Here is a 24,797-nt window from a genome sequence, read left to right as displayed (position 1 = left end):
AGTTGATAAATATTTATTGCTTGAGTGAATACTGTATGGCTGAGTTCATTTTCTGCTAATTTATCCTGGCATGTTCTTATTATGCCCCCTTAGTTCTTCTCAGTCCTTGCTGTCTATTCTAAAGATCATACATAATGTATTCTGGAATTTGTAGCTCCATAGGGGATCTGATTTTGGTCCTTCATCAAAAAAAATAATAATAATAATAAAGCCTTATTTTTATATTCTATCTCCACATTAAAACCTATTGTGCCAATGATGTTCTGTATCCAAACTGACTATAAGATCCACATTTCTTTTCCAAAGAGGACTAGAAACAGTTTAAAAAAAAACTATTTTAATTTTAACCACAATGCCACCACACTTTTAATTTTTCCACATAAATTCTACCCCAGGATTCATACACTCAAAATCTTAGAGGGCCTACTGGGTAATTTAAATGACTGGACTCAGTGTAAGGAAATGAGGAGTACTAGGGATTATGGCAAATTGGACAGCACATGCTTCACCTGAATGCATTTAATTAAAAAATTTATAAAAACATCGTGCAAGCCAAACATAACATCTGCAGGCAGCAGCAGTCCCGAGATTGCCACCTGGCAAATCCAGCCCTAAAACACTGGATCCCATGAACCATTCTGAATTTCAAGAATGGGGAACCTAAAAATTTTTTTACTATAAATGCCATTATGCATGCTGGTCAAAGGAAAATATTGGATCAGGTGGTTAAGAATGGTTGGGCTCAGTGCTGTATAATGAGAATGTTCAGGGACCAGGGTACTTGACATAGGTTGCTTTATGTATTTGTTTTGCTAAGGAAGGCCATTAAAGAAAAGTTAAGGTTGTCTTGTCACTATGTCACATAGTGACAAGGAAACAAAAATTATCAGCAAAGGGTAGAAAGGATACAATCTCAAGATAAAGAACTCTCTATCCCATTAAAGAAAAACTGGTAAACTTGCATTATTGTTTTTGTTTTTGTCTTCTGACTGTAGATGGGAATGCACTTTGCCTTGGGACTTACCCAGGTTACAAATCAGTTCTATGAGAATTACCTTGAAAGAGCTTAGAAAAGAACATACGGTTATCAGGATCCCATTTAAGAGGTTTGGAGGAAGGAGATGGTTTTGGCATGTACTTTGGAAAACTCTGCAGGGCCTTCTGAAGCATACCCACATTGGAAACCTCTGGCCTATTTCACTTTAATAATCAGAATATATAGAGAACAAGGCTGGCTCATCATTTCTCATCTTGATTACAGAGAATCCTATTTTCCTGCACTGGAGGGAGACAAAGTTTTTTCAAAGTGGCAATGGCTCACATTCCTGCAAAAGTCAGACACCTCTTTGTGTATGTCATGAATAAGTGACTCACAAGCTAGGAAAAGGGATTCTTCACGATGATTCAATGTGCAAAATCATTCCTCATTTTACAAAGGGTATTGATTTCTTAATTGATATATATTTCTTTCCTTGTTTCAGAAAGTAAGATTGTGTCACATACAAGGGAAACAACCCAAACTCCTGTTTTTCACACTTATTAGAGGTAGCTCACACATGTGGTTCTGAATGAAGCCAACAGGGTAGAAGTCAGTAGGACACAGTGAGCTCGTCTTTGAACTGGACAGCCCATGTGCTCCTAGAAGAGGCAGCTGCTAGTCAGCTCCCACCAACTGTTGCTAGGGAATTTTTTTCTTTTATGAAATTTATTGTCAAACTGGTTTCCATACGACACCCAGTGCTCATCCCAAAAGGTGCCCTCCTCAATACCCATCACCCACCCTCCCATCCCTCCCACCCCCCATCAACCCTCAGTTTGTTCTCAGTTTTTAACAGTCTCTTATGCTTTGGCTCTCTTCCACTCTAACCTCTCTTTTTTTTTCCTTCCCCTCCCCCATGGGTTCCTGTTAAGTTTCTCAGGATCCACATAAGAGTGAAAACATGTGTGTCTGTCTTTCTCTGTATGGCTTATTTCACTTAGCATAACACTCTCCAGTTCCATCCACATTGCTACAAAGGGCCATATTTCATTCTTTCTCATTGCCACGTAGTACTCCATTGTGTATATAAACCACAATTTCTTTATCCATTCATCAGTTGATGGACATTTAGGCTCTTTCCATACTTTGGCTGTTGTTGAGAGAGCTGCTATAAACATTGGGGTACAAGTGCGCTAGGGAATTTTTCAAGAGAAGTTGGAAATCAGGATTTCTGTGAGAAATCTCTGAATTTTATGATGTTTGCATCTGATTAAACAAATTAGAGGCGCCTTGGTGGCTCAGTCAGTTAAGTGTCTGACTTCAGCTCAGGTCATGATCTTGTGGTTTGTGGGATTGAGCCCCGCATTGGGCTCTGTGCTACAGCTCAGAGCTTGAAGCCTGCTTTGAATTCTGTGTCTCCCTCTCTCTCTGCCCCTCCCCCACTCATTCTCTCTCTCTCTCTCTCTCTCTCTCAAAAATAAGTAAAAAATAAACAAATTAAACACCATATTGCATAGGGGCTAAGAAAACACTTGCGCTGACAGGACATGGCCTGCAGATTGGTAGTTCACGTGAAGTGCCTTCCCCAGATCCCCGGGCACAGGCCCCATCCCACACCTGCAGAATGAGAAAAGTCTGGGAGAAGGACTGCATCTGCCTATTTGGAGAACATTCCCCCAAAGAATCCAACCTCCACTTACAGTCAGAAATCGCAGGTCTATTGAAATCTGGGAAATCAAACAAGGTATTCCAGGCAGCTTCTCGGAGGCTTCAGAAGCCTTGCTAACGTCAATCCCTGTAACCTAGGGAACAGTGTGCAGGCTCTGTGGTCCAGCGAGATGTTACTGCACTTTGCCTTAGTCCACTTTGATTTCTCTAGGGTACTAGGTATGCAGTTTCGTTCTTATTTTCTGGGCTTTGATAAGGAAATTTTCACAGAGGATGTGAAAATAGGAATAAACGAGATAGAAATTTATGCCAGCCTTGATTTATGCAGCAGCAGAGAAAATAAATTACAATTCTCTGTACCTCTGAGGAAGGAAAACTCTAAAAGCCACAGGAGAGAACACTGTTTCCAGAATCCTACAACGTGGTACCTTACAAGACACTACTTTGGTAATGGACTGACTGCACTTCCCAGGGTTTCTTGTTCCTACCCACTCCAACCTTACCTCTCCCCGCAAATTTACCTTCTTATGTCTGTAATAGTGGAGGCAGCCATCATGCTTCAGCACAAACCACCTCTTCCTCCAACCCTTCACAAAACCGGAGTGAGTCCTTTTATGTAAGTAGCCACGACAGGTGGGCCAAGGCGTATTGGGACAGCGACTGATGTCAGATCCCACCACCAGAGTCAAGATGTCTGGACCTAGAGAAACGAATTTGGGATAGTGCAGTGGCTGAAAATGTTAAACCAACAGAAAAGACTGTCACTTTTCAGAAGGAATGGATGAAAAGGGGGTTACAGTTTGCATACATAGGATAAATGAAATAGAATCCTACGATTGGAATGGATGAGAGAGTTCCTTAGTGATTCAGTCCCTCATGGCGAGGACGAAAATGAAACCAGGGGAGGTAAAGTGACTTCTTTGAGGGCCATAACTGGGTCATAAGGGGTTCAGTCAGATGTGGGACCCGGAATTGCCAGCTCTTAGTACAGAGCACTTTGTATTCAACCATGTGGTCTTGTCAGGTCTCATCATGGATGACTCAAGTCTGTTCATTCTCACTGTCTATAATAATGTCAAGCTAAATCTTTAACATATTTTGATTTATATCTGAAAAAGGAATATAGGTGATGTTTGGCTTTTCTATCTTACTTTTATTCAAGATAACTAGGTTCCTTGACCTGGGTTAGCTAAAGGGAGGATCTAAACCGCTAATACATCTGTCACCTATTCCTGATCAAAATCAATGATAAGCCTTTGAACTTGGAAGTAGACAGAAATTCTAGGAAAGCTGAGGCACACATGCTTTTATCCCTTTTTCTTTCTGTCCAACTTAGTGCTGAGGGTTTGACTCTGAGCTTCCGTGTACGTCTTTCTCAGGGTGACCTCCTTGGGGCCTGTACCTCAGTGGTGCCCCCTTTCCTATATGATCAGTACAGTGCATAGCTTGGGGGAATTTGTCCCTGTACCTAATAATATAAGGTCACCATTTACCAATTGTGCTTTGATGTTGCCAGCATGGAAACAGACTTTCATCATATGCCTACCTCTTGATGCCTCAAGAAATTCTCTGAATGTCACTCCAACAGACAGCAACCCTGACACGCTTTGAAGACTGCAAATGGGGTATGACTTCATTTACAATTCCTCAGAGAGGGAGGCCACATCCCTGAAGGGGGACATTTGGCCTTAGCAGCGCTGACTTCATCGTGATGTCTGACATTGAGATTACCGATCTGTTTAGAGCTGTCTATGGAAATGGGGGTCAGTGAGGAGACTCCTCTTATATAAATGACAAGCTCCAACCCAGGGGATCATTCCTGGCTGAGCCACATGGCCCTGAAAATAAAGATTTGTCCCAGAAAGGCTGACATGGTCTTAACTTTAGCAGCACGCAAAGCACCTTGGTAATTAAATAACTCTGTGTGTCAAGCTAATTCTTCATTGCCATGTAAATGCATTTTAATTTATTGAACTGCCCTTAAGCTCCTGTCAAAAACACATCCAGAAAAATTAGAAGCAATGCTCCAGATTGACCGGCAACCCACAAATGTCTTTGTCTTTGGACTTTAGTCCCCGAAGGACTGCACTCTGGACTAATATGCATGGCTGACACGTCTGCCAATCTATTTATGTGGTGCTGCAGTCGCCTGCCCCTTGAGGTCATTTTCCTCTTGCTTACACACACTGCGTATGGGGTTCTCTGACACTGAGCAGGCTGAGCTTGAGCTTCAGCTGGCCATAAACATAACTTGGTTCACCAAAAAATTCTCTCTGGGGCAGGGACACAGATGGTCCTGCTGCCACGTGGTGTCATCATACTAAAGGAAAGTTTTTTACATTCGGAGTGAGGACATGATCCTGACACACAGGGAGTTGCTGAGTTCCAAACAGCTGTTGTGTGATGGTGGTTTTACAGTCTTTGCAGGTCCTATCAGGGGCCAGGGGGTCTGATGCTCAGAGAGACTTTAGATTTTTTATGTTATCTCCAAATAGATTATTTATATAGTCATTGGCAGTGTGTGTGTGTGTGTGTGTGCGTGCGTGTGTGTGTGTGTGCATGAATGTGTGCTAAAGGAATTAATTGTGAAGTACTAACAGTGACACCCTCCTGGTTTTGTTATTATTTATCTGTTAATTTACTGGGAGCTAAAAATATGGAGATGCCCTAGTTTAGTGCTTCTCAACGTACATGCAGATGCAAATCACCAGGTGGGTTTGTTAAATTGCCGTCTTCCTTCACTAGGTCTGGGATGAGGCCTGAGATCCTGTGTTTGTAACAAGTTCTCAGCTGATGTCAGACCACAATTTCAGTAGCAAGTAGCCAGGCAACTCTCTGTTGCTGAGAGGTCCTGCTCAGGAGCAGTCTTTGTCGCCACCCACTATGCTTCTTCCTTTCCTTGACTACGATTTAGTTCCCTTGTATACTTTCATTTTCAATCCCAATATTTTGCAACAACAAAATTGTTAGTTTTTCCCCTTGCTTATGTCTTTCTCTAAGTGTCTCCCCACCCTAGAGAAAGGAATCACACAGCCATTGCCTTCCTCTACTGGACAGCCCAGAAATCTTGCTTGTTTGGGGGACATGGGAAGACAAATGGCCTGAAGTGAAAGAGTCAAGTGCAGATGAACGAGGTTGAAAATCCATGTCTTTAGCAAATACAGCTCTTTGGTGATGACGCCCTTTCAAAGAGAAGCTCTCTGGCAAAACTCTTCTTCCCTAGCACTTGGGCCTAGAGTTTGGGAAGTAAGGTGTTGTGGGTGAGGTTATTTACAGCTACAGGAGAGAGAAAAATGATTTCTTTTTCTAATTCACACTTTCTCTTTGGATCACTGTCTTCTTATTATGCCACCAATCTTCAGCTGTGTCGGAGTCGCACCTCGGCTGTCAGACAAACTCCACCACCCTTGCAGGTGCCGAAGAGAAATGTGCAAGACGTGCGCTGTCCCCGGGGCTGCGTGGTGGGCTGGCACTGTGTTCATCTGCCCAGGTTCCACATCCCAATGCACTTCTGTACTTATTTTTAGCAAAGCTGTTCTTGGTGAGACAAAGGAACGGAACGGCCCCAAAGGACTTCCAGGTTGATTAAAGCTTCATTATTTTCCTCTCCTCTTTCTTTTCCGTGTTTTTCCTTGATGATTAAATCTCCCATGTTAGTCTGCAAGCACTTAGCCCTACAAAAGCCCCAACCAGAAGGATGGGGGACCTAATGAAATAAACATTCACCTGGAGCTATTGTTATTCCCATTGGGATCCCAAACATTTTTTAAAAATCTGCTTTAGTCTTCCCATTGGCAAAATTAAGGTAATTTGTACAGGTGTGTGTGTTTAGTATTTCTGAATAGGATTATTTTTGATAATTTTAATTTTATATTATATAATTCTATATTATACAATGTAATATATACTAATATATTATTTAGTATTATTGAATGGGACTATTATTTCAGTAGAATTGTTGAAAACTTGATCTTGTTACATATGGTAGATCCCTTTTCTATGCTAGTCTGGGGAGACATGATAAAGCCTGTACTGGAAGGTAACAAAATAGATTTTTAATCTTATGGTTGCAAACTTTTGGCCGGCCATGCCTCCAAGATGCTGAGCTCTGTGCTATGCTGGGCTTGCTGTGAGGGAATCATCAGGGAGAGCTGATTAAAATTACAAACATGCAGGCCACCACCAGGAATTCTGTTTTTAAAAGAGGTTCTTGCGTGAGTCTGACATACAGTTAGATTTCAGATTTAAGGTTTTGAGGAAAGTGATTTGATGTTTAGATAATCTAAATCGACAAAGTAGCAACCTGTAATAAAATAAGATTTTACAAAAGTTTAAAATACATAGGAATGAAACTGTACAGAAATATAGAGAGGTAAAAAAAAGATATCAGACTTTTAAGAAGTTTATGCAAACAGGTACAAGAGGCAAGAGGAAACATTTAGATTTTTAAACAACCTCATGTTTGTTTGTTATTTTGTTGGACACTATGTAAATATACTTTTCAAGACCTCTATATATTATATAAATTTAACAAAAGGTCCATTTGTTATTTCATGATTATTGCTTTCTTCAACAAGTTGGTGACTTTTCTGTCCTAAAGAGAACCCCCTAAGAGCTTGCTTTAAATTCTATACATTCCAGAAACACCCTGCCCAATTAACAGCCTCGCTAAAATTGAATGTGTAAAGCACTACATAAAAATTAAATTATTCCCATTATTTCTTTCCTTTTCTCTTCCCTTTTTTTTTAGTTTCATGGTCATGTATATTCTTCTCATAGCCCCACTGCCTCTCTGTAATCCTGTTTTGTTTTTTGTTTTTGCCTTCCCTCATCATTACCACCTATAAATTTTAGAACATGGATGGAACTAAAAGTGTGTGTGGGTGCGTGCCATTTAGGAGGCCTTCATCTGTTGCTCACGAACTTGGGTGCAGACTGCTGAGCCCATCATAGCACTCAGGTTGTTGCACACAATAGTCTTTGGAGTGCAGACCCCTTTTGTTTTGTTTCACTTTATTTTCTGCCTCCATTCCCAATTCTTCTCACACATTCTGCTCCTCACAATAGGTACTCACAGAACATGTTTGATATAGGACTGTGGATACACTCCTTTGTGTGTGTCTTTTTATTTCACACAAACGGTGTTATGCTAAGATCTCATTCTATTTCTCTCTTTTTTCCCCCCACTCTAAACCACGTTTTTTAGCATCTACCAATGTTGCTGGCCAAATGCACATCTTGTATATTGTTTCAAAGTGAGGCACAGAGGTGCAGAGTATGCATCTGTTGTTGGTTTCTTTATCCATTGCCCTAGTGATGGTCACCCAGACTGCCTCTAACTGTTCTCTATCACACAGAACGCTGCAATGAACGTCCTTGTATATGTCCTCTCAGCAGTTTCTTTGGGCTTATAGCCACAGAAGTGCAATTGCTAGGACAAAGGATTTATAGGCACTTCACTAGATGTTGCCAGACTGCTCTCTGAGATGCCAGTAGCTCAGCAAGAGTACACGAAGATTCTCATTTCCTCATTTCCTTACCAAAGCTGGCTATAATCTGATTTCTATTTATTCCCCTAATCTGGTGGATGTAAAGTGTCACCTTGCTGTTAATTTGCATTTCTCTGATCACAAATAAAGTTATTATCCTAGTTTCTTTTATTGACATTATGCTTATAACTTAAAAATCAAGGTCTTTAATACATCTGAAGTCCACCTTTATATATGGTATAAAATATAAAGCATAATATATGAAGGTATGAATCCATCCAATTTATGGTTCTCTGTAAAAATGATGTAGTAAAAATTTTATCCTCTCCTCATTGTGCTGCTACTTTTATCATATATCAAGTTTTAATAAGTATTTGAGTGTGTTTCTGAGCTTTCTAATCCATTCCATTCCACTGGTATATTTCTGTGAATGCCACCCTTTTTATTACTTATTATTATGGTTTTGCAATATACCTTAATATTTGGTATGAAAGGTTCCTTTGTCCTTGCTAGCCCTATTCATAAATGATCTAGCTATTTGTAGACTTTTATTTTTCTACATATATTTAAGGATAAGTTTGAAAAGCTACTCAAACATTTTTAATAAAATTTTATTGAAAATTTATTGAATATTTAGATTAATTTTGGGAGAATTAAGATCTTTACAAAGTTTTTCCATCCATGAGGATACTATATATCTCCGGTTATTTAAGTCTCCTTTTATGTACTTTGGTTGAGTTGTAAATATTTTTTCATGAAGCTCTTGCATGTTCTTTGTTGGATTAATTCTTTCCTACCTTGTAGTGTTGCTGCTGTTATTAAACATATATTATATTCCTTTTCTTTTCTTTTCAGTTATTAGTGGTGTAGAAGAACACTACTGATTTTTATAAGGAGACCTTGGTTTGGTCAATCTTTCTCTAATTAGTTCTAAGCATTGGTCTATTGATTTTGTTATAATCATATAATCTGTAAATAATAATAGTGTTATCTCTTTCCTTCCAGGCCATATACCTTTATTTCTCCTTGTGTTATTGAACAAGCCAGAACCTTAGATATCATGGTGAACAGAGGCTGTTAAAATTGGCATTATTCTTCTCAATCTCAAAAGAAATATGTTTAAAGTTTCTCTATTAAGTGTTGTGTTGCTTTATATATACTTTTATACTTTTCTCTTTTCACGATTAGGTTTTTGGTAGATAATCTTTATCAAGTTGTAAAAAGAAACTTCTCTTCCTACTATGCAGGGAATTTAAAATATATATACATTTGTTGAACTTTATTACATGATTTTTTGTTCTGTTGAGATAGTCATGCAATTTTTTTCTTTGGTCCATTAATGGGACGAATTGTACTAAAATATTATAAAGCCATCCTTATTTAGGGATAAACCCTACTTTGTTATGATGTATTATATGCAATTTTAATAAACACTTTTATTCAGGTATCTATTATTTTTTCTTAGGATTTGTGCATCTATATACTCATAAGTAAAATGGACATATTCTTTCATTTTTCATACTACACTTACCCTGTTCTGGAATCAAGGTTAGAGTAGCCTAATAAGATGAACTGAGAAGCCTTCACTCTTTCCTAGTTTCTGGAAAACTCTATAGAATAGGAATCATTTGTTCTTTGAAATTGGATAAATTTCATCTATAAAAGTGACTGGTATCTTGTGCTTATAAATGGGGGATGAATTGGGGGTGGAAATGGGGGAGAAGTGAGATGGTCTCTTTCTTTACTCTACAAATACCTTTATTAGAGTCTAGACAAGTTTTCTATTTATTCTTTTACTGATTTTGGCACTTTAAATACTTTTGGAAAATGTTCTTATTTATCTAGTTTTCACATTGTTATATAGTTGTTCAAAGTAGTATTTAATTATTTAGAAGTTTTACCTTTCTCTTTTTTTTATTCTCTATTTTGTTTATTTGTATCTTTTTTTATTATTTCCCAATTAAGAGCTGTGTTATAATCAATTAGTCTTAGAGATTCAGCCTGAGGAAGAAGCAATCAACTCCGTAATACAGCTGGGCTCAAGGACCACCTACATGTTTCCCACCGACCATGAGGAACAGGTGCTACCGTTTGTCTGGCTCTCTGGAGGGTGGTTAAGTTGGGTTTTGGCTGCTGAGCACCAAGCTGGGGAGAAAAGCTCTAAGAATATGTCCCTCAGCATTCTTCTGCGTGAGACACTTGGCTCTCTTCTACTATTGGCCACACTTCCCATCTCCCAGAACATACACAGGTATGCAATGGACTTGTTTCCCTGTAAGTCTCTTACTGTCCTTACTGTAGCGTCTCAGATCTATAACTCACTTTCCTGCTTATGAGGTATCTCCACTGTTGTGTTTGAGAAGGTTTAGCAAAGATACAAGGAGCTTCTGAGGGTCAAGGTCTTCTTGGGGTAGGGAGGCCAAGCGGGTAGAACCCAAATTGTAACAGCAGATAAAGGCATGCTACAAATAACTGCCAGGAGCAGCACAAACTAGGGTGTTGAGTGTAGCTCTTTTCCAGTATCAATGTTAATTCATCATCTTTCGGAAACAGAAGAGAAAATCCTCTATTTAAGTTTTAGAGATGTTTTCTGCCTTCCATTAACTGATAGAGTGAGGCTGAATGGTTCAGTGTTACCAAGAATGTTAAGCTCCTCGGGGAAAAATAAAAAGTCCTAAGAGTGGAAATATTACTAACATCAGGTTTTCTGTAACTAAAAAATTGGAAAAGTAATTATTTTTGAGAAAGAACCTAGGAACAGCTAAATCCCATTCTTATGGGGGAATACCACCAATTCATTAGTATAATTGTTACCATATTACCTTCATTTCTTATCTCTGCTGCACATAGGATAAATATTTAGGTAGGACTTACAAGTAGGTAGTGTACATGTTAACTGACAGTGTCCTTGGATTTCTGGTGCACCCAGTACATGACAAGTTCTACACAAAAGCCACATATTCAGCTAAATTCTGCACCAAAAAAGTCTACAATAGCTACTCAGGATACAAAATTTGTTAGTGATTTTCTCATCCTGGTCTACACTAAGTCTCTCTCTCTCTTGCTAACCCTCAAGCATGATAGCATCATGAGAAAGGACAAACAATATTTATTGTCTAGCAAGTTATACTTACGGCACATGTGGCCTAAACAAAATGTACAAATTTTTATAGCTCAGTGCCTGAGGATATATTTCAGGAGCACAGAGATATGTATGCAGCCTTTGGGAGGCCAGGAATAGGACACTTCACCAAATAATCCCTTGATGGAACACAGCATTTACCAGTTATATATTTTTAGGTCTATGGGGAGATAAGGATTTGTAACATGGTGTCAAGAAAGTAACTTGTTTTGCAGAGTGGAAGATGGTATTAACCTTTCCACAAAATGTGCGTGGATACAGGGTAGGCAGGGGCGTGTATTATTATTATTATTCTCTCCGTGGTTCCATCTGTGTCAGAATTGGTTTAAAGGCCCTCCTTAAGTGGCCCTAGGAGAATCTGTGAAAGCTTTAGATTTGTGATTTCTTTATTTCTTCCTCTCTCTTTTTAAAGCATGAAAACCCTGAGGTTCTTACCACTAAAAACTGATGGAAAGAAAGGAAAAGAGAGAGAGAGAGAGAGAGAGAGAGAGAGAGAGAGAGAGAGGAAGGAAGGAACACAGAGGCAAGGGAGGGAGAGAGGACAGGAGGAAGGGAAGAGAAATTGTAAATGAGAGTATTATTACGATGACATTTTTCGTGGCAAAGAGTTTCAGGAAATATTTTCGTAATAAATAGAGTACATTCTGCTGCCATTTTCTGGTTTCACTTTACAATACAGAAGGAACGTGGTGCTGAAAAATGATTTAATTGCTATGAAGCACCATGTTGATGCCAAGGTATTAAAGGAGCTTGGCGGGAGAAGTGCGGTTACACCTGTTGTGTAGTGTCCTCATCGTGTTTGAACTCCCTGGTGCGCCGAAGCCCTCTGCTTCTTCAGAATGACGCTGAACTCTGTAGCTGGCCCACCTACCTTTCCTTGCCAGGTGCACGGCTTCTGCATGCTCCACACTGGTGACCTCCGTGCCGTTGACAGCCAGCACCACATCTCCAATCTGGAGCCCGGCTTCCTCAGCGGCGCTGTCTGCAAGTAGACAGACAACAAGGGTCTCATGGAGGAGGGGTCCCAAATTGAGTGCCCTGCTGTTTGTCCTCTTTTTAAAAGCCTCTCTCTAAAAGGCCTTTCTTTCCAACTTTAGACAATTGCCTATGTCATTAATAAGAAGGAAAATGCTATCCTCCCAGCCTCCCTTTCATTTCCTGGACGCGGTTTCTTTGCGCATTCAGCCAGGCGTCCGCATGGCCTCTTTGCAATATAATAGCAAGGCTGCTCAGAGACTCAATCTATTCATCCACCAGAAGGTTGAACTGCTAGTTCTCATTCCTTCATTGCTGCTAGGTCTCTTTGTAACCCTGAGAAAATCACTTAACCTCAATATCTTCATCCATAAAAAGGGGGGTGGGGGCAGTGTTTCTCTGCAGGATTGTTGAAGGAACATAATTGAAATACTTATGAAGTTGTGGCAAAAACAGATCTTGGAGTGGTCAGAAAAAAAAAAAAGAGCTGCTTTTACTTTGTAGAGGCTCCTTTTTGAGCTTTCTCAGAAAGGAAGCCAAAAATAGTCTAAGCCTTAGGATTTAGGCTTTGGAGGTGGGGAGGACCTCTCTAGAGGCTATTTATTTTATCTCCTGGTTTTTTAGCATCTGCATTTACTGTTATATACCTAATATTCTCTAGGGGTAAAAACAAAAAGGGGCATAATAAGCCATTTCAAGGTTAATTCATTTTTAATAAGGTCTCCCATATATTGGACCAAGATTCTTTGTGTAGCAGTTTGAACTTTTTTCTTTTTTACATCAGCTGAAGCCCATTTCCTCTTTTTTAAAATAGTTTTTAATGACTCTTATTTACAATTTAAGTTTGTCTTAATATTTTTAATATTTAAGATTCTATATATTTCAATATATTGAATATGCGACATACTAAACATTCAATATTTAAAGTTGGTATTTTAATACCAATATTGCTAATATACAGTGTTATATTAGTTTCAGGTGTACCAATTAAAATGAGCAAACACTTCCATACATCCCCCGGTGTTCATTGCAAGTGGCCTCCTTAATCCCCATCACCTATTCCCCTATTTCCCCACTCACCTCCCTGCTGGTAACCATCAGTTCTTTGTAGTTAAACATCTGTTTCTTAGTTTTTCTCTTTCCTTTGCTCATTTGTTTTGTTTCTTAATTCCACACATGAATTAAATCATACTGTATTTGTCTCTCTTTGGCTACCTTATTCCATTTAACATTATACTCCTCAGCTGCATTCATGTTGTTGCAAATGTCAAGATTTCATTCTTTTTTTGTGGTTGAATAATAGGCCATTGTATATATATACTACTCTTCTTTCTCCATTCATATGTTAATGGACACTTGGGCTGCTTCCATATCTTGCTATTGTAAATAATACTGCAGTAAACATAGGGGTGCTTCTATCTCTTTGAATTAGAGTTTTTGTATTTTGGGGGTAAATACCCAATAGTGCAATTGCTGGATAATAGGGTATTCTATTTTTAACTTTTTTGAAGGACCTGCATACTGTTTTCCACAGTGGCTGCACCAGTTTGCATTCCCACCAACAGTACAAGAAGGTTCTTTTTTCTCCACATCTTTGCCAACACTTGTTGTTTCTTGCGTTTTTGACGTTAGCCATTCTGACAGGTGTGAGGTGGTATCTCATCATGGTTTTGATTTGCATTTCTCTGATGATGAATTATGTTGAACATCTTTTCATGTGTCTGGCCATTTGTATATCTTGTTTGGAGAAATGTCTGTTCATGTCTTCTGCCTATTTTTAACTAGATTATTTGTTTTTTTGGTGTTGAGTTGAATCCGTTCTCTATAGATTTTAGATACTAACCTTTTATCGGATATGTCATTTGCAAATAACTTCTTCCATAAGTAGGTTAACTTTTAGCTTTGTTGATTGTTACCTTTGCTGTGCAGAAAATAGTTTATTTTTGCTTTTATTTCCCTTGCCACAGGAGAGATATCTAGAAAATGTTGCTCTGGCTGATGTTAGAGAAATTACTGACTATGCTTGCTTCTAGGATTTTTTTGGTTTCAGGTCTCACATTTAGGTCCTTAATCCATTTTGAGTTTATTTTTGTGTATGGTGTGAGAAAGTGGTCCAGTTTTACTCTTCTGCATGTAGCTGTCTAGTTTTCCAACACCATTTGTTGACGAGATTATCTTTTTCCCATTGTATCATTTTGCCACAAGAAAAAGGAATAAAAGGCATCCAAATTCATAAGAAGTAAAACTTTCACTATTTGTAGATGACATAATACTTCATATAGAAAATCCTAAAGACTCCACAAAAAAACTACTAGAACTGATAAATGAATTTAGTAAAGTAGTGGGATACAAAATCATTGTACAGAAATCTGTTGCATTTCTATACACTAATAATGATGCAGCAGAAAGTGAAATTAAGAAAGCAATCCCATTTACAATTGCACCAAAAATAGTAAAATACCTAGGAATAAACCTAACCAAAGGGTAAAAGATCCATATTCTGAAAACTATAAAAAAACTGATTAAAGATACTGAAGAGGACACAAAGTAATGGAAAGGCATTCCATGTTCATGGATTGGAAGAACAAATATTGTTGAAATGTCTATACTACCCAAAGGAATCTATATATTTAATGAAACCCATATCAAAATACCAACAGCATTTCTTCACAGAGTTAGAACAAACAATCCTAAACTGTATGGAACCAAATAGGACCACAAATAGCCAAAGCAATCTTAAAAAGGAAAAGAAAAGCTGGAGGTATCATAATTCCAGACTTCAAATTATATTACAAAACTATACTTGTCAAAATAGTGTGGTACTGGCACAGAGGTAGACACATAGATCAAAAGAACAGAAGACCCAGAAATTAGAAACCCACAATTATATGTGCAATTGATTTCAATAGAGGAGGAAAGAATATGCAATGGGAAAAAGTCTCTTCACCAACTGGTGTAGGGAACTGGACAGCTGGACACCAACTGGACAGCTATGTGCAAAAGAGTAAAACTGCACCACTTTCTTAGACTACACACAAAAATAAAATCAAAATGGAATAAGGACCTAAATGTGAGACCTGAAATCATAAAAATCCTAGAAGAAAACATAGGTAGCAGTTTCTCTGACAGTAGCCATAGCAACATTTTCCCTTCCCCTCTCTTTGATCTGAGTGCTGGGTGCAAGCTCATAGACTTGCAGAACATCATGCAGCAATTTTAGGCTGTCATAAACCTCCTTGAAGACTTTTAATCTTAAAGCATGACTCAATTGGTGAGGTAACATGACTTTGAATATTTTGAGCAATGACTATAGCTTGTCTAAGTCTATTTATGATAGTGGGGGGAGGTATTCTGTGCTTGGATAAGCAATAGTCAATCAATGTAGGAAAGTTAAGTCAAAAGTAATAATCGATATATCCTTAATTTACATAATATCATCCTTATAATAAAGTCTCATGGTATGGTTGACCATTTGAATTAAATTTCCTCCATAGTCTTAAAGGACTCAAAGGACTTGTTTATGGCAATGCCTTCTGAACTGAATTCCAAAAGGACAATATATGTTCAGAAATATCTTCTTGCCAATTTTTGTACTCCCTGTGGTAACCATATATGATGTCTCCTATATACCTATATATCTTCTGATAAATACATAGTGAATGAATGAGTGGATGACCTAAAACTTGTATCTTTGAGAAAGTTAGAATTACATTGCAGAAGTTAAGACATGCATAATCAAAAAGAAAAGTAACTTTGCAATACAGTAAGTGGCAAGTGTAAAATAAGTAACAAAGATAATAGGTATTGGGAAATTTCAGAAAAGGGAATTCTCACTTCCATCAGACTGGTTAAGAGATGCTTTCCAAAGGAAGTGGAATTTTGTCTTGACCTTAATGAATAAATAGGTTATCCTTAAGGGGGAATAATAAAGAGAACATGGTGGCAAAGGCTGCTGGGTATTCACAAACCTAATTCCTCTTCTATCTGGGATCACAGTTGGACAACTTTTCTCAGGATCTCTTGTAGCTGGGTGGGGAAAATGATGGGGTTTTAGCCACTAAAATGTGAATAGAAGTGGTGGGTGCCACTTAGGAGCCTGGCTCATAAAAACGTCCCATGGACCACCTTTCATATTCTTTTCCTATCTTTCTGTGAGATGCAGATGCCTCAGTGCCCTAGGTTAGGCTACAATCAAGAACAAATAAGCTTGTATATGAAAACATTACAGGGGACAAAGTCGCCCTCCAACCAAGAACATCCACATTGGACATTAGTCCACATTAGTGAGTGACTAATGAGCCTTTATTATCTTAAGCCATTAATATTTTTTTGTTGCTAAAACTAGCATAACCTCAAACAGTTGACACTCCATGAAGGCAAAGTTTTCTGAGCAAAGGTGCGTGAGAAGGTTTTATGACATGCCAAGAAGTTAATGACTCGGAGCAACTAGAGCAGAAGTGTGGGTGGGTAGGGTGAGTGTGGAAGATTGGAAAGATGGCCAGTTTGTAAAGGGTCTTGGATGTGAAGATCAATTTGTACTTGATATTTCAACAATAGAGATCCATCAAAAGTCTGTGAGCAGAAAATATGTATGCAGTGGTTTTTAGAAGATTGATTTAGAATGGGAAAGGATTAAGATAAGCATATCAGCAAGGATATTATCAGAATTGATACAGGTCTGCAATGTGACTCTGGACACAGGAACTGGAAATGAATGGAAGGTGTAACATGCTGTTGTGGGACCTAAAACTCTTTATTGCACTTATTTGCATATCTGCCTTTCTACCCCTAATGGAGTATAAGCACCTCAGAGACAAGTGAAATTGTTTGTTTGTTTCTTTGTTCATATATATATATATATATATATATATATATATATATATATATTCATATTCAGATAGGTACCTCCTGGGGTGCCTGGGTGGCTGAGTCAGTTGGGTGTCAATCTTTGGCTCGGGTCATGATCTCACAGTTGATGGGTTCCAGCCCCAGTCGGGCTCTGTGCTGACAGCTCAGAGCCTGGAGCCTGCTTCAGATTCTGTGTCTGTCTGTCTGTCTGTCTGTCTGTCTGTCTCTCTCTCTCTCTCTCTCTCTCTCTCTGCCCCTCCCCTGCTCGTGCTATCTCTCTCTCTCTCTCAAAAATAAATAAACATTAAAAAATTAAAATTAATTAGGTACTTTCCATACCTAATAATCTCTGGCACATGGCAGGGGCTTTAAAAAAGTTGGCTGAATGTATGTGTTTGCTTTTAGATGTACTGAGATAGTCATGGAAGAAAAAATTGAAAATGTTCATTGAGCTGGTAGGAAAATATCTTTGATACCTAGGATATGAGAAAGGCCTGAGAAATTGATTTAGAATTTATAACCAAAGGGACACATGTAAGGAGAAGAATAAAGAACATTGAGGATAAAATCTTGAAGAATAAAGAAGAGCCAGAGAGGAATACAAAGAAGGTGCAGGTGGATCCTAGGAGCATAGAAGCAAGAGTGTAAGGTAAGTAGGAGCAGGAGAAGAATTTCAAGATGGAGAGAATGGTCATTCATAGTGACAGCACAGAAATAACCGCCATGATAGCACTGTAAATTCTAGGCTGTCTGAGAAGCCAAGAACAAGGATAGAGGAAAAGTGATTGAATCTGAATATGGGAATGTTAAGTGATAATTAGAGAATTTTAAGGAATGTGATAGAAGTGGAAGATACATGTTTGAGCTGTTGGTGCTGATCAGTGCATGCTAACTGATAGATAATCACAGGTGTGTTTGGTAACGAGTCTTCTATCCCAAGTAAACATTTTTTTTTTAAATTTAAATTGTCCATCAGGGTGGAAACAAATCATGTTTTTAATCGGTTTTATAATATTTATTTTTGATAGAAACACAGAGACAGAGTGCGAGCGGGGGAGGGGCAGAGAGAGAGGGAGACACAGAATCCGAAGCAGGTTCCATGCTCTGAGCTGTCAGCACAGAGCCCGATGCGGGGCTCTAACCCACAAACCCCATGAGATCATGACCTGAGCTGAAGTCGGACGCTTAACTGACTGAGCCACCCTGGCATCCCAACGATTCATTTTCTGACAACTTTATTAAGTTATAATTCACAGACCTTATATTTCACCCATTTAAAGTGTAAAATTAAATGGTTTTTAGTGTATTCATGGAGTTGTGCACCCATCACCACAATCTAATTTTAGATCATTTGTTACCTTAGAAACTCCCATTACCATAGCTGTTACTCTGTTTCCCCCAACCTCTCAGCTCCAGGCAACCATTAATCGATTTTGTGTCTCTATAGTCTTGCCTGTTGTGGACATTTCATATAAATGAAACTATACAATATTCTTTTGTGTTTGGCATCATTCACATGGCAATCACTTATTTTCAAGATCCATCCATGTACCATGTACTATATTTCTTTGAATCAATGAATAAACATTTTATTGTAAGGGCACAGTACCTTTTGTTTACCCATTCATCAGTGGATGGGAATTTGTGTTTTCACTTTCTGGATAAATAATGCTGCCATGAAAATTTGTGCACGAGTTTTTGTTTCTTGTTTTTTTTGTTTTTTTTTTGTGGACACATGTTTTCATTTGTCTCACATATATACCTAGGAGTGGAATTGCTGGGTCAAATGGTAACTCTGTGTTTAACCTTTTGAGGAATGGACAGACTGTTTTCCAAAGTATCTATATCATTTTACATTCCCATCAGCATTGTATGAGTGCTATGGATTTCTCCACATTTTTGCCAATACTTGGTATTTTTGAATTTTTTCTATAGCCATCTTAGTAGGTATGGAGTGGTATTTCACTATGGTTTTCCTTTTCATTTCACTGATGACTACTGATACTGAACATTTTTTTGTGAGTGTGCTTATTGACTATCCTCTTTAGAGAATCTCTACTGAAATCCTTTGTACCTTGTGTTATTTATCTTTGTATTATTTAGTTTTGGGAATAAAAATGATCCTTGTTGGTAGAAAATTATTTCTGCAGTGTTATTCTACTGACGGCTCATTTGAATGCTTTGAGCTTCAGTTACACATTGCATTAACTATGATCCTGTATTTTGCAGTGCAGCCTGCAAATTTTCCCATTATTAATATGGTGAGAGGTTGAGGCTGTGGGACTTCTTGGAGGAGGAAGATATGTCAAAGTAGGTAACTCTACCTCAGGCTTTTCTTTGGAGCAGATGGAAGTATATATATCCTACCTTGTACAGGAAGGATTGAGGTGGTAGGAAAGCAAGACCATGATTTTCTACGTATTTTTCCTTAACCATATACTTGACTGCATGGTTTTGTGTTTGTTGGAAAGAGTTAAATGCTGAGCTACTCCATCCTTAGATGCATATTTACATATAATGCAGAATCTGAAAAACTTATAATTAAAAGGGGGCTTGTCCTTTAATTAAAAAAAAATTGCACTATAACAGTAGCATTTTAAATTCTAGAACTTCCAGAAAGATGGGCCTATCCATAATTTCCTCTATGGTTTTCCCATCCCTAAATGTATAGTTTTCTTTTCAAGTTTGCTTGGTATCAAAGTTGGAACATCTGTTTCTTTTGTTTATGCCAACAGATCTCATAAGCATTTAAGCTTTCATAGAAAATGTTCATGCAAATGCCAGCCGGGTGTTGGCAATTAGTTATGTAAGCTACCAGCAAACTCCCTCTCTGTATAGTTATGGATAATCATTTCCATCCCACCTACAGGTCTCCCTGCTTTATCTTTTTATCTTCAGTGTGTAATTAAGCCTCTCTAGTGCATCCAGAACAATGTTTTGTGGTGTGAATGAGATTTTCAGAAGTGCTGAAAATACGTGTAATTTTAAAGTCCTTCAACCCCTCATTTAGCAGATTTGACTAGACAATGGATTTCAGAGGTTGCTCTTCAGCATTGAGGAATAGATTTTAAAAAAAGAGAAGTAGACTCAGCAGCTACATGAATCCCTGCCAGGGCAGCACTTTGTGATGTTGAATAAAATCCTAGGTTAACTATGTATTGTACCATTTTTGCTACAGTAGAGATCCTTCAGCTTTTCCTATTATAAAACCTCAGGACCTCCTAAATACAAAGTCACACGCAATGCAAACATTTTGATTTGTTTCACATTTGAATGGATGAGATACACTTAACTATGTATCACTTTAACAGTTACAAAGGTATCAGTAAGTAAAGAAATCATAACATTTTGTTAAACTGCATTTAGTTATTTTATCTAGAAACACAGGCATGAAGAGTTTTGGGTATTTGGCAAAAATCTAACTAAACTTACCAAGTTGGACCTGTTTGATTTTTAAAGGGTAGTCATTTTTATTTTCCTTATGAATTTTACTTCTGTAACACTAACCTTGTGAAGTCAGAGGTAGAAAGAGGAGATGAGGGAAGGGGAAAGAGAAGATGGAGAGAAAGAAGGAGAGAGGGAAAATGTGAAACATTCTTGAATACATTCCCTATGAATAAACATTTATTTCCTCTAAGCCAGATGTCTTTTAAAAATATAGTAAAAACTCAGAAGCCACTTGATGGTAAAAAGTTGTGTGTCTTTGTGTCTGTACAGAAATTATTAAGCCCACAATCGTTTTTTGTTCTTGTCACTTTGAAGGGCTCTAAGGGGCCAAGCGAGGTTGACCTGGCAACATTTGCAGTTTTTATCTTTGGCCACCTGGGTTCTATTGACTCCATTCTCGTCTGCTTTTTCCCCACTTGTTTGGGGTCTACCCTTCTGTCCCCAAATTCCACCAACATTTGGGTAAAACCCCTTCTCTCCCCAATCATTAGGGAATTATTTGCTAAATAATAATTTATATATTTGATTAACTGATTGAACTTTAATTGAAAAATAAGTAAACTCCAATGGAAATTCATTCACATCAAAGTAGAAAAGTAAAAATATATCCATGCATTTGCATTTTAATATCTAATTACAGAATAAAAAGGCTTTTCCCTGGATGAAAGAATGTTCAGCTAATAACTTGGCCCTTTGCTTTTCTATAAATATTTTAGAATCTCATTGAAAAAATTTTTACCAATAAAACAAAAGCAGGTACTCTACTAGAATTTACTTCGGATTCCGTCTCTAGATCAATTTAAGGAAGAATTGACCTCTTTAAATATCAAGACTTACAAATGATACATATGTTTTTCCTGCCACTAATTTAGGTGTTCTTTAATTTCTTTCTATATTATTTTTGAAAATAGTACTCATTATACCTTTATTAGAATTATTCCTATCAATTTGCCTTTTTTTCTTTCTATGGGCTTTTTACTCCCTACCCTGTATGGAGGTCTTAGGTCTACACTGCCCACATATACATACCTTTAAGAGAACCTGCGGTGAGGATTGTAATTGAAACCCTTCACTTGCCACACTTTCTGATAGCCTCGCCTCGCACAGAGGTTACATTCTCAGCAGAAAGTCCCTGATTACAGCCAGTGACTGAATTTGGAGTGGGTACTAGAGCCAGGCTGCTTCTGGCCACCTCCTGACTTCTCCAATGAACACTCTTTGCTCTGGGTCTTCTTATCAGACTGCCTCAGAATTTCTCAGAGCTGCACTGCCATTGGAGGATCTAACTACATAATCCTGATTCCTTCTCCGTGTCCTCTCTCAGGTGCCAGACCACCATTGTGGAGCCTTAAGAAGTCTTTTCTGCTTACTTATGCTCTCTTTCTTTTGTCTATCATAGTGATTTCCTCCAGTCTTTTGCACCTGTATTTTGGTACTGGTGTCTATTTCTCAGATTATAGGATCTGAGAAAAAGGAACTCCTTTTATTACCTTAAAGAAATTTGCATCAACTCCCAATTTGCTAATGTTTTTGAAAGCCATGAAAAGGTGGAAAAATTGACCTTAAGGTGGAAAAGAAGGACAGGAGGAATAGGTAAAAGATTTGAGTACATTTGGAAGTGTAAAGGTGATATTTCTGATGAATAGAAAACAGAGATGAGAAATAGTGAAGAAGATCATCTATGCTTGTAAGCCTGAGGCAGGCTCAGGCAATTTATTCTAAATTGGTAAAAAATGCAAGAATTTTGATTACTAGACTAACCTGTAGTTCTATGATTATTATATGGACTTAGAATGACAAAACAACAGTGCTTTTATTGTCTAAGACTATAAAAAATTAAGATCAATCCCAGAACTCACCCAGAGCAGCGAAGAATGGGTCTATAAGGTAAGCTTAGTGGAGAATATTGAGAAAAAGTTATTTTATGTAATACACTGAATGAATCCTACTCAGCCATAAACAGGTGTTGGAGATAATGTCAGTGTCGCTAAGAAGAGTTGATGTGATTTTTAAGGTATTGAATACCTTTTTCAACAGTTGGGAATGAAGTAGGTCAAATCAAGTCATGAAATATTCTTTGATAAGAATAACAGGGTTTTTAAAGAATGTGATTAGAAAGAAATAATACATCAAGAAGAGACAAAACATCAGCTTTGTGTGCAGTAGTTAAGGTTTCCTTGGTTTGTGTGACTTGTTTATCACTCACTGGGGGCAGACTGTCACTGTGTCAGTAGGACTTGAGGCCGAGTGGTTGTAGACTTCATTGAGGTCCTCTAACATCTTCTCCATTATGGGTGGCTTGGGGTAGGTAAGGAAGCATTATTCCACTCTCAAGTCCAGGGTGGGCCCTGGTTTCCTAGCAACTCAGTCAGGCAAAGCCAATTGCCTTGCCTTTGGCTTAAGTGAAACAGCTCATAGCATTCCCTAGCGTACACAGAAAACTGAGGACATTTAGGGTTGAAGCGCATCCCCTCTATCTTTATGATTCTGATGTGCCATGAAAAAGTTAGAACCGCTGAGATCATTTTGAATCCAAATGGGAAGCTTGTAACACCAAGGAAATTGGGGTCAAAGAATTCATACCTTTGATGAAATTGAGCTACGGAAACAAATCAAATACCCACGCTATCTCAGAACTTTCAACTTTTGTGAGTCAATCAACCCCTTCATTGCTTAAACCATTTGCAGTCAGATTTCTTTATTAGTTGCAACAGAGGGTCTGAACAGATATCTGTCATAGGGGAAGAACTTTGTTTCCAGGGGTAGAAATTCTGAGATCTGAATCCTGGAGTTGTCATGATACAGACGTGTACCTTTAGGTAAGTTGCTTAACCAGTTTGAGCCTTAATATATTCATGTGCTAAATGCAAGTGATCATATCAAGTTTCAACTTCTGTTGTATAGATTGCATGGGAGGACATATATAAAATACCCTGCTCATAATAGGAATCCAATGAATATGATGGCTTTTATATTTAAAGTAAATTTTGTTTCTACCTTGATATTGTAAATAAGCAAGTAAATTTACTTCTTTAAAAACATCAGTGAATGTGTAATAGATATCCAAGTTGCTTACTACTAAGTTGGTCCCTTCTTGCTTAAAGCATACTAATCCTCTGCATTGTACAAAATCTATGCCATTGATCACCTGGCATAAGTGGTAACTCATACAAAGAAATTTCTTTGGTAAGGGTTTAAAACTATAAAACTTCCTTGTTTTTGCACTAGGAATTATCTCACATTATACATAGATACTCAATATTTCTTGAGAACTGATTGGAAAATCTTGTTCATATGAAAAATATATGGCTGTCTGGGCACACTGTTTCCTACCCACTGGTGTTGCCCAGGACTGTGGAATGCTGGGCTAAGAGGCAACTATTTCATCCTCTCAGATGTCACTCCTCTGGCCTTTACCAGAGCTGAGTAGTCATCCACTTCTTTGCAGATAGGAGAGCACATTCCTAGGGGAATCAGAGTATACAATGAAGGAACACCTGAATGTTGACAAGAAAAGGAAAACAAAATGTGACCTTGGGTGATAAAGGCATCACAGAAGGGATTATGGCACCAGGGCAAAGCAGGAAGGGTTATAGTCCTGCTGGATGGTTCTCCTCCCTTCTTCTCTGCCCCATGCTGCCCCAGCCTTTATCCCTAAGGTTCTTGGAGTCAATCGATAAACATTTTTGGAGCATCTACTCTGTTACCTTTAAGACACTCTGCACAAAGTAATGAGAATAAAATGATGGAAAAAATAGTTTCTGACCTTGGTGAATTCATAGACCAGATGGGGACTGTAATGTAATTCAGAAACCCTCTAGTGGCCCTGGACCTCCCTCTGTGAGAACTTTATTATGCCTCCCCTAATACAACAAGCTGGGTGTAGATATCTTTATCTTCTGTTCCTGCCAATCTTAGTCTTCTGGCTCTAATTTTTTCAAAGCATTGATCTCAGATTATTCTCATGTTACATAGATCAGGGAGCAAAGGATCTAACTTTCATCAGGCATCTACAAATTTCTAATTTGCTTGTTAGGAAATAAGGAAAGCTGAGAAGTTGTAACGGAAATAATGTAGGGGGAATGGAACTCCTCCTAGAAACTATTAAATACGGGATGACTACTCATAAGATCCTTGTCTCCAGAGCCTAAACCCTATTTCCACAGGTACGGATAGGGCTTTTCTTTGTGGGGAGACCGATGCCATATGTCTACCAGAGGAGCATGTTCCATCAGGAAAGCATGGTCTT

The 24,797-nt window shown here is 38.2% G+C and overlaps 1 protein-coding gene across 4 annotated transcripts in view; it reads right to left on the bottom strand.

Annotated features, from left to right (window-relative positions):
• The window catches only part of LOC109267632 (uncharacterized), a 122,712-nt gene that overhangs the window by 56,453 nt on the left and 41,462 nt on the right, over window positions 1-24,797 (bottom strand). For all 4 annotated transcript variants that reach the window (XM_019450540.2, XM_019450542.2, XM_053907160.1 and 1 more), the window contains exons 7-8: window positions 12,150-12,260; window positions 3,169-3,347 (exon numbers count right to left, since the gene is read on the bottom strand). In XM_019450540.2, coding sequence (XP_019306085.1) covers window positions 3,169-3,347; window positions 12,150-12,260 — 290 coding nt within the window. The remainder of the gene's footprint in view (window positions 1-3,168; window positions 3,348-12,149; window positions 12,261-24,797) is intronic.

Source organism: Panthera pardus, unplaced genomic scaffold, assembly GCF_024362965.1.
Source record: "Panthera pardus isolate Hobbes unplaced genomic scaffold, ASM2436296v1 HiC_scaffold_2, whole genome shotgun sequence".
Classification (NCBI taxonomy): Eukaryota; Metazoa; Chordata; class Mammalia; order Carnivora; family Felidae; genus Panthera; species Panthera pardus.
Note: the sequence above shows the minus strand (reverse complement) of the source record. Positions and strands in the feature narration are given on the sequence as shown.